Source organism: Acanthochromis polyacanthus, chromosome 1, assembly GCF_021347895.1.
Source record: "Acanthochromis polyacanthus isolate Apoly-LR-REF ecotype Palm Island chromosome 1, KAUST_Apoly_ChrSc, whole genome shotgun sequence".
In the NCBI taxonomy this organism is placed as follows: Eukaryota; Metazoa; Chordata; class Actinopteri; family Pomacentridae; genus Acanthochromis; species Acanthochromis polyacanthus.
In genome coordinates this window covers 37,301,712-37,311,900 of record NC_067113.1, presented here as the reverse complement: position 1 = coordinate 37,311,900, position 10,189 = coordinate 37,301,712, and the positions used below count along the sequence as shown (strand labels likewise).

The 10,189-nt window shown below is 42.0% G+C and overlaps 1 protein-coding gene across 2 annotated transcripts; it reads right to left on the bottom strand.

Annotated features, from left to right (window-relative positions):
• Positions 1–319: 319 nt before the first annotated feature.
• Positions 320–9,995, bottom strand: gpr19 (G protein-coupled receptor 19). 2 transcript variants are annotated; one of them, XM_051947632.1, is made up of 3 exons: positions 9,825–9,995; positions 6,736–7,062; positions 320–2,709 (listed from the first exon to the last, which is right to left on the bottom strand). In XM_051947632.1, the coding sequence occupies exon 3, from the start codon at positions 2,681–2,683 to the stop codon at positions 1,415–1,417; it is 1,269 nt and encodes a 422-aa protein (XP_051803592.1). In that variant the 5' UTR covers positions 2,684–2,709; positions 6,736–7,062; positions 9,825–9,995; the 3' UTR covers positions 320–1,414. The 2 variants fall into 2 exon arrangements, with proteins under 2 accessions (XP_051803592.1, XP_022072702.1); XM_022217010.2 differs by lacking the exon at positions 9,825–9,995 and having other exon boundaries at positions 6,769–7,238.
• Between the last annotated feature and the right edge of the window lie 194 nt (positions 9,996–10,189).

Genomic DNA, 10,189 nt, shown 5'->3' with positions numbered 1-10,189 from the left:
AGAAAGTTCTAGAGTAGATCTACCGACACCTGGAGAAAGTTCTGGAGCAGACCTACCGACAACTGGAGAAAGTTCTAGAGCAGACCTACCGACAGCTGGAGAAAGTTCTAGAGCAGACCTACCGACAGCTGGAGAAAGTTCTAGAGCAGACCTACCGACAGCTGGAGAAAGTTCTAGAGCAGATCTACCGACACCTGGAGAAAGTTCTGGAGCAGACCTACCGACAACTGGAGAAAGTTCTACAGGAGACCTACTGACAACTGGACAGGTGTCGGTAGCTCTCTGATTATTGATAAAGAACCAAGAGGACACTTTCAGATCAGATGACTTCAGCGGTAACATATGAGCCTTTACTGATGTTAGCTTCTACCACAAACATTACTATAGCGAACCAGGTGTAGGTACAACAGATTCTGATAGAAGACCACAGAACAAACAGACATTAAACACAAAATCTCAAGCATCCAAAACAACTCATCAAACACGGCACAGAATAAATTCTGGTTAGAATCTGAAATATAAAAACGGCCTCCGGTGTGGTTGCTGGAGGTTTGTTACGTCAGAGGAAAGCCCTTTATACAAACTAGGGCTGGCCCGAATAGTGATTTCTGGCCTCCAAATATTCGGGCCCTATTAAAGACGAATATCCGGATATTCGTTCCACCCCGTAACGTCCGCCCCGGGGGGGTGGGGGGGTGGGGAGTGGGGGGGGATGTTTGTGCATGTGGCGGCAGCGGAGACGGCCCGAATATTCGGATCCGTTCGTCTGGTCTCCCGGGTCCACATTTTGCCTTCCTTTAGTCTTTAGTTAAACTGAAGAATTCCCAAACACCGGTCTTCAACATCTTGTCTTGTGTTTATGCAATGAAGTGAAGCGTGGCTTCAGAGTCGGCAGCCACCCGGCCATTCGGGTGGTGTTTACAAACACGAATGGAGGAGCCGAAACGAGCTGAAGAACACGGCAGGATGAGTTGAAATGGGCCGAAGGCGCAGGGAAGAGACAAGCTCCGAATAGTTTCGTCCGGGGGGAGGAGGGAGTGATCACATAGACATATGTGTATATGTTATAGACATATGTGTATATGTTTATGTGATCACAGGACGAAATGAGCCGATGTGGGCAGAAGGCGGAGGGAAGACAGTAACGCTGCACATTCTTTCCGCCCGGTGACGTCTGACGGCGGGGGGAGGGGGGGGGCGCGAATATTCGGATACCAAATTAATATCCGGATAGTGCCTTAGCAAACGCATATTTGGATATTCGGGATATTCGGGTCCAGCCCTAATACAAACTCAACACATTCTGGGAACTTCAGTACAGAGCAAGCATGTTAGCCTCCAGCTAGCTCACCTGCCAACATTGTGCTGTTACAGAAGAAAGTTTCAGTCTTGTGGTGAATGTTCTCAGTTTCATTTACACAAAGGTGTTGGGAGGGTTGGCATTTGTGGGCCAAGCTACCTTCTTCTCTCTAGCATCTCGGTCAAACGTATCATAGACCGAGTCCTTGGTGACCGTCTTGGCCTGCACCGGAATGTCCACCACACCGACGTAGTTCTTTTTGGCCATGCGGGAGCTGGCGGTGATGGTGTATGCGTTACTGCGGTAGCATTTCATGGATGACATGCAGAAAGTCTCCCGCATGCCGCGCCTGAAGTTTGCATTGTAGACGGAGTACAGAGTCGGTTTGGACGCTGTGGAGCTGAAGGAGATCCAGGCGATGGCCGTGAAGAACAGCAGTCCCTGCCGATTGGGCGACTCCCTCAGGTGCCACAGCTGGGCGACGTAGAACGGCGTCCAGGTGAGGAAGAAGACCGAGTTGAGCATGAGGAACATCTTGATGGTCTTGACTTTAGTCCGTGGGACGATGTTCATCGTCCGGCGCACCGTATGGCCATCGGCGCTGATCCTCCAGATGTAGCGGACCACCCGCTGGTAGAAGTACAAGATCAAGGCCACCGGCACCAGAAACCCAAACAGGAGGTGGACGGCAGCATACGCTATACTGCCCCAGCTGTCCGGGAGGAAGAAGTCGCAGTGACTGTCTGTGGATGTGGATCCATAGAAGAAGAAGCAGGGCGACACAAAGGCTGCGTCAAACAGCCACGAGGCCACGATCATCTTCTTGGCCTTTTCTCTGGATACCTTGAAGCTCAGTGGGTAGACAATCGTATAGAATCGGTCCACAGAGATGGAAAGCAGGACATAGACCTGCACACCCGGACACAGGTGCTGCAGGTAACGTACAGCCTTGCAGGCGGTGGCACTCAGCGGCCAGCGACCAGCAGCGACCTGGAGGAGGACAAACGGGGCGCAACTGAGGCTCATGAGCAGGTCAGCACAAGCCATGGACACCACAAAGTAGTTGGTGGTGGACTGAGTCCGCCGGCTGCGGTGGATGACCAGGCAGACGAGGGCATTTCCCAGGATGGAGACCAGCCACAGAACCCCAAACACCAGGCTCAGGACAGCCACCTCACCTGAAGTCAGCTCGTAGGAGGCGGAGGTGGCGTTGGGCTGGCCAGAGGACGAGCCCTCGAGGCTGCAGACGAGGGTTGTGGGTAAGGTTGCCAGGACAGTAGAGTTTCCTCTCTTGGAGTAGTTAAATGACATCTGATAGGTGAACGATGGAGAGTCGAGGGACGGGTTGACACCGACTGTGTTCGAGGACTCTGCATAAACCATCGCTATGCTGCTGCAGCCGAGAGGCCCTGTGGAGACACAAACAGTTGTCATCACTATAGAGCTGGAACCAAGATGCTTCAGGAACTATTTCTAGACCAGCAGCAGTGTATACATCCGCCTGGTACTGCAGATACAGTTGGTACCTGGCAGGTAGGTATGTTAGCTCCACCTGGACTATAGTCAGAAAGGTAGTAGGTGATTGGTTCTTACTGAGGGAAGTGCACTAGTAGAAAGGTGAGTTTGGTAGGTAGATATTAGGGTGACTGGTCAAACAAGTTGGTTACTGGTTTATTGGATTACTATTAAGATGGTAGTGGAAGGGAGAGGCAGGTTGTCAGGTAGGTGTTTCTGTTGCATTGTTGGTTGGTTCGTTGGTTGGTCAGTTGTTTGGTTCATTTGTTGGTAGGTCAGTTAGTTCGTTGGTAGTTAACAGTTTTAGTTGGTTGTGTGGTCAGTTGGTTGATAGGTTGTTAGGCTAATTGGTTAGTGGGTAGATTTGTAGGGTGATTAGGAGGTGAAAGAGTTTATAGTTAGTTCCATTCTTGGGTAGTTTGGAAGGCAGACTGTGGTCACTAGGATAGTGAGTAGATGGATGAGTTGATTAGTTATCTGGTTGAATCTGGCAGGTAGTTAGGTAGAGGATGCTAGCAACAAGGGCTGGTAGTGCGGTTGTTTGCTGGTAGGTAGGTAAGCTAGCTGGTAGTTCGGTAGTTTGACTAGCTGGTCAGATATCTGGCTCATCGGTTGGTAGTTATTTTGGTAAGACAGCTGATTTAGTTTGTTATTGGGTTGTTGGATAAAGTGTGAGATAGATTGGAAGGTTGTTCGGCAGAAAGATGAGTTGGTCGTCGATTTGGTTTGTTAGTTTAAAGGTAAACTGAGTTTAGTAGGTTGGTTTGGAAGTAGGGCTGCACAGTGGCGTAGTGGTTAGCACTTTCACCTTGCAGCAAGAAGACCCCCGGTTCAAATCCCGGCCTGGGCCTGGGATCTTTCTGCATGGAGTTTGCATGTTCTCCCTGTGCATGCGTGGGTTTTCTCCGGGCACTCCGGCTTCCTCCAACAGTCCAAAAATATGCTGAGGTTAATTGGTTACTCTAAATTGTCCGTAGGTGTGAATGTGACTGTGATTGTTTGTTTGTCTGTATATGTAGCCCTGTGACAGACTGGTGACCTGTCCAGGGTGTCCCCTGCCTTCACCCGAGTCACCTGGGATAGACTCCAGCACCCCCCATGATCCTAGTGAGGATAAAGCGGTGTATAGTGGATGGATGGATGGATGGATGGTTTGGAAGTAGGCAGGTTGGTTGGTTGAGTAGCAGGTTGGGATGTAGGCAAGCTGGTTGGTTAGTTGGGTGAATGGTTGGTCGCTACGTAGATAAACAGTTTGGGGAGCTGGTTGGTAGGTAGTTTGGTAGATTAGCAGTGTGGTTAGTGGTTAAATAGGTAATTTGACTAGTTAGCTGGCTAGTTAGTAAACTGGCAGCTTATTCTGTACTGAGTTTGTTCTGAAGGTTAATGTTCTCAATCAGCTGACAGAACTTTGAGCTCGAATGAAGAACGTTCAGCCTCAGAGGAGAACATCTGATGGTTTAAAACCCTGAAACCTGCAGGAACCACAGAGTCAGAGTGGTTTCATTCCTCAAACATCTGAGGAGGTTTTAGTTTCAGTTTGATGCTTCATCTGCACTGAACCTTCATCTTCACCTTCATCTCCATCATCATCTTCATCTCCATCTCCATTTTTGTCTTCATCTACATCTTCATCATCCTCCTGGTTGACTAGCTGATTTCATTAGTTCTTCTCTGGGACTCATCTGTTTTCCTCTGAGTCACTCTTTAGAATTGAAGAAGCTCTGGGAAAAAGCTGGTGTTTACTTCCTGCTTAGCAACCAATCAGCTGAGGCCAAACTGCAGCTCATTACTACGGTTAATTAAAACGACTGAGAGAATAAACAGCTGAGAAACACCTGGAGGAACAACAGAGGTTAGATGAACGTTAGATGGAGGTTTGGTGAACGTTAGCTGAAAATTTGGTGAACGTTAGTTTAAGGTTTGGTGAATGTTAGCGGAATGTTAGCTGAAGGTTTGGTGAATGTTAGCTGAAGGTTTGGTGAACGTTAGCCGAAGGTTTGGTGAAGCTTAGCTGAAGGTTAACTAAAGGTTTGGTGAATGTTAGCTGAAGGTTTGGTGAAGGCTAGCTAAAGGTTTGGTGAACGTTAGCTTAAGGTTTGGTGAACGTTAGCTGAACATTAGCTGAAGGTTTGGTGAATGTTAGCTGTAGGTTATGTGAACGTTAACTTAAGGTTTGGTGAACATTAGCTGAATGTTAGCTGAAGGTTTAGTGAAGTTTAGCTGAATGTTAGCTGAAGGTTTGGTGAACGTTAGTTGAAGGTTTGGTGAACGTTAGCTGAACATTAGCTGAAGGTTTGGTGAATGTTAGCTGAAGGTTTGGTGAAGGTTAGCTGTAGGTTTGGTGAACATTAGCTTAAGGTTTGGTGAATGTTAGCGGAATGTTAGCTGAAAGTTTGGTGAATGTTAGCTAAAAGTTTGGTGAATGTTAGCTGAAGGTTTGGTGAATGTTAGCTTAAGGTTTGGTGAAGGCTTGCTAAAGGTTTCGTGAAGGTTAGCTGAAGGCTAGCTGAAGGTTTGGTGAACGTTAACTGAAGGTTTGGTGAAGGTTCGCTGAAGGTTTGGTGAAGGTTAGCTGAAGGTTAGCTGTAGGTTCTCTCAGTTTCATGAAAGTGGATCTAAATTATTGTATTTTTTTTTTTTGCTGCTCCTCATTTTCAAAGTCCTGATCTATTAAATATTTTTTTTATTATAAATAAACCTTCAGTATTGATCCGTCAGTGATCGATTTTTGATCCACTGCTGTTTGTTTTCATTCAGATCCTTCAGCAGATATTCATAGAAGTTCATCATCGAAGTGAAGATTTTTAGTTTTCAAACAACCAAAAATGTTGATTTTACTGAAAATCTGTAAGTCTGCTTTAAGTTAAAGTGAATTTTCTGTTCGATTATTGATCGGTCGGCCAATCAGAGGCCGAAGAGGTGATGACATCTTGAGGAGGATCATCAGGAGGTCAACAAAGATCAAAAATAGAAGCCCTGAAACCAATCAATCAATAAATAAATCAATTAATCAATCAATTAGAAGAGCAGTTTGCAGCTGCTTTAATTAATGACTACAGATAATAAAATAGTTCATGATGTTTTTGTTATTTTTCTTGATCTTAAACATTAAACTCAGCAAAGCTGAAACTCTAATGATATAATAATATTTATGAATTTATTTATTTATTTGATTGATTAATTTCATTTATCGATCATTGATCAGTTTGAATCTCTTCTTTCTTTATAATGAAGGTGCTTTAATCCAACCTGACGCCTGAATCACAAATTAATCTCCTGGAACTGAAACAAGTTCTGCTGTTTTTTTTTGGTTTTGCTGACTGTAAATTTAATATTCTACATTTTAAACTTCATCTGCAGCTCTGTGGACGTCTCACGCTTGTTTTTTTCATCATTTTTCCACATTTCATCAACATTTAATCCGATTTTTGTCTTTTAATCACCTTAAACCACCAGTAAAGTCCTGATAATGTAAATAGTGGGTTCTGACCTGCACAGCGCCGCCTGCTGCTGGGTTCACGCTGCTGCTGGTTTCGGTGTAAACAAGCTGCTTCAGATTTATTCCATCGGATAAATATTAAATGAACTGATTTATGATAAGCAGACGTTTATTTTCAGACCTGAACGTGTTTAAATCTGCGTTAATGAATCATTTTAATCACACTAAACCCTGTAGTTTTTGTTGTTTCTGAGCCTTCAGGATAAAGAGAGGCTCCTTTAAATCCAACCTGATGGATGAAGAGTTAAAACCTCCTCATGGAAAAATACCAGAAACCCTGAAAGCTGCTGGAGCTCCACGTTCATCACCTTTAAACACCTTTTATCACATTTAAATAATCATAAACTCCCTCATTAATGTGTTTTCTAACAGCCCTGCATCTAACATTCAGATAAATAAATGATGAACAGCTCCATCTCACCGGAGCATCCCTGCAGCTTCCCTCCGTCTTTACCGGGTAAAAATCTCCTCCATCCATCGGCTCCGGGCTCTCAGATCATCCGTGTCGCAGCGCCTGCTTTTGGCCTCAACATCGTCTCTGCTGCCGCCGGATGAAGGACGAGAACCAGCGGATCCTCAGCGGACAGTGGGCCGCTCTCACGAGGCCTCCTCCGGCTGCAGGTGTCTGCGAGTCCCGGAGGATCCGAGGAGGAGGACCAGAGCTTATCCCGGAGCTGCTGGAGGTCCGGAGGCCGGAGGAGGAGCAGGTCTGGTCGGGTAGCAGGACGGCAGCTGCCCGGGAATGGAGCTGCGGAGGAAGAGGAGGAGGAGGATGGTTTCTGCTCAGCAGCAGGGACGGACTGAACATGTACAGGAGCCCCCAGAGCAGCATAGGGGCCCCTCAGTATGGAGGACTGTTAGTGCCAAAAAGTAGAGGAAAATACAGTCAAATGAAAAAATAAATTAAAAAAACAGTCTGAATAAAAATATTTAAAAATATATTAAAATACAATAAAACTAAATATGTTAAAAATACATACAAACACAGTCTGAATGAAATATTTAATTATATTAAAATGTAGTAAATAGAATATGTACAAATATATTAAAATACAGTCTGAATAAAATGTTTTTAAAACATTGACAAATACAGCAAAATATATTAAAATGCAGCCTGAATAAAATATAGCAAAATATTGAAAATCAGTCTCAATAAAACAATAATAAAACACAATCTTAATGAAATATAGAAAATATAAAAAATACAGTCTGAATAACATAAAAAATTAAGAAATATATAAAATATTAAAATATAGTCTGAATAAACTACATTAAGTTTCTTAACTTTGATGCTTATCATTAAACAGTTTTTATTTTTTTTATTATTATTTTTTAATTATTTTGACTTTATAAAGTCATTTTATAAACTTTTTAGACTTAAGATTTTTTAATCGTATTTCCTTTTTAGTTCCATTGTTTAATTTTTGAAATATTTTTGTTTTAATTTTTTAAAAATCCGTTGTTGCCTTTTTTTTGCTTATCTGTTTTTTTTTTTTTTTTTTAAATTGAATTCTATGCTGTTGTTGTTTTGTTTCTTTTACGTTGCTGGACTCCAGAAGTAGATTTCTTAGGATTTAAATCCAGTTTTTGTCCTTCGCCAGTCCGGCTATAAAAGGAGATGCTGCCGTCCCTCTGCTCTGATTGGTCTGCTGCTGACAGCGGTTGCTGTCGCAGCCTGTTACCATGACAACCGGAGCTGAACAGATGAGATTTGTCCAGCAGGTTGGTCACCATGGAAACCCAACAATGGCTGTGATGAGAGGAGGAGGACGACAGAGAGCATCAGAAAGTTCAGTAAGAAGACGTTTAAAAGCAGCTTTAGTTTAAAAGAAGAGCTTAAAACCTGGAGCTGTGGAGCACTGCTAGTGACAAGAAAACAGGGGAAAAAAACATCAAGACCAGAGAAAATCGAAATTCTGAGATGTGAAGTGAACAAAGGAAGTTAAAAGCATTTAAAGACGAGGTAGAAAACCAATGTGAAGTCAGAACTCTGAGTTTTTACTTTAAATTAGTATGGAGGCTCAAAAGGTCCAAACTGAGTCATATAATTAACTTCTAAAAGTATGGAAGAAGTTTACTGTCACAAAGAACAAAAAAGTGAACAATCTTCAGTATGAAGTCTGGAATAAATCTATTAAAGGACAAAAGACATTAAATGAATAATGTCTCAGAATTCAGGAAAAGATGCTGTTAAAAGTAAAAGAAAGCATTTTAAATTCATTTTATTTATTATTTTACCAGTAATTTGTAGTTATTGAAATGTTTTCTGCATACATGTATGATCTTTAATATTTTAGTCCTAACATGTAATCTTAAAATTGGAAAAATAGTTACCTGAAAGTATGGAATCCCATTTCTGCCAAATAAATAATTTACTAAAAAAGAATCTCAGATGTGCTTGTTTTAAAAAGTCGTTTTGACTATTGATGTCATTTTATTTTTTTTCATATTTTTGACTTTCTATAGATTTTTATTGTCAATAACACCTGACAGATATTTTCTATGAAAAGATAAGATTTTTTTTCTCATAATGTGAATTTTTCACATTTTTTCTTTTCTACATTTTAACCTTTTAACTGATTTTTAAGCTTCTTTTTTCACTATTTTAAAGTAATATTTTGAATCTTTCCATAGTTTAAACTTTTATTCTATTTTAATTTCTATTCCTTAGTCATAGGTATTTTCGTGTTTTAATTTATTTTAAGTCACATTAAAACCTCACAGACGAGCTGTGAAGCCGTAAATGAATGTAATTTTCAGGTTTTGTAGAGGTAATTATCGTTTATAGTGTTTTTGTTTCTAAAATAACAGAAAATCTTTAAAAAATTAGAACAAATATACAAACACACATATTTACATTCCCTGTGTATCGTGTGTGTTGTGTGTGTGTTGTTTGTTGTGTGTGTATTGTGTGTTGTGTGTTGTGTATTGTGTTGTTTGTTGTGTGTTGTTTGGTGTGTTTTGTGTGTGTATTGTGTATTGTGTGTGTTGTGTGTGTGTTGTTTGTTGTTTGTTGTGTGTACACCCTGTGCCAAATTATTAGGCAAGTAGATTTTTTGTCCAAAACAGTCTTAGAAATAAGTCTGGGCCTTCCCACTTTTAAATAGTCTTCTCCTACGCTAACGTTGTATTTGTCAGACATCATTTCAAATTATATTACATTTAAAGCAAGAAAATCTCCACATATGTCAAAAGTGCATGTGCCAAATTATTAGGCAAGTTTTAGCTTTCATCAAAATGGGACAAAAAAAAAGGACTGGACGGCTACAGAAAAGAGCCAAATAGTTCAGTTGCTGTCAGAAAAACTTACTCCCAATAAAATTGCCAAGAAATTGGGAAGAGATACTAGGACCATCAAAAAGTATATCAAAAACAGTCAAGATGGCAGAAAAAAGCGAGTTGAAAAGAAAAGAAGAACGTTATCATCAAAGGATCTGAGAAGAATTGAGCGAGAAGCAGCCAGACGACCGCTGGCATCAAGTTCTACCATCTTTAAAAGCTGTGACTTACCTGAAGTTCCTATAAGTACCAGATGCCGCATCCTAAGAGAGTACGGAACAGTCAAGAAATCACCCAAACAGCCTCCACTCAACAAAAACCACAAAGAAAAGCAGTTGGAATGGGCAAAACAGCATCTAAAGACCAACTTCTGGGATGGTGCGTTGTCCTGCATCAGAATGAGAGCCTTTTTGAAAGAAGCAGGCTTCTTGTTGAACCATTGTTTGAACAGGGTGTTGCTTAGTAGCTCGCAGTATGCCTCAGAGTTGGTTTTTACCCCTTCTGGAGCTCGAAAGGGACCCACAACTTCATCTTTAATAAGTCCTGCCCAAACCATGACACCACCGCCACCTTGCTGCCGCTGTAAACATCGTGGG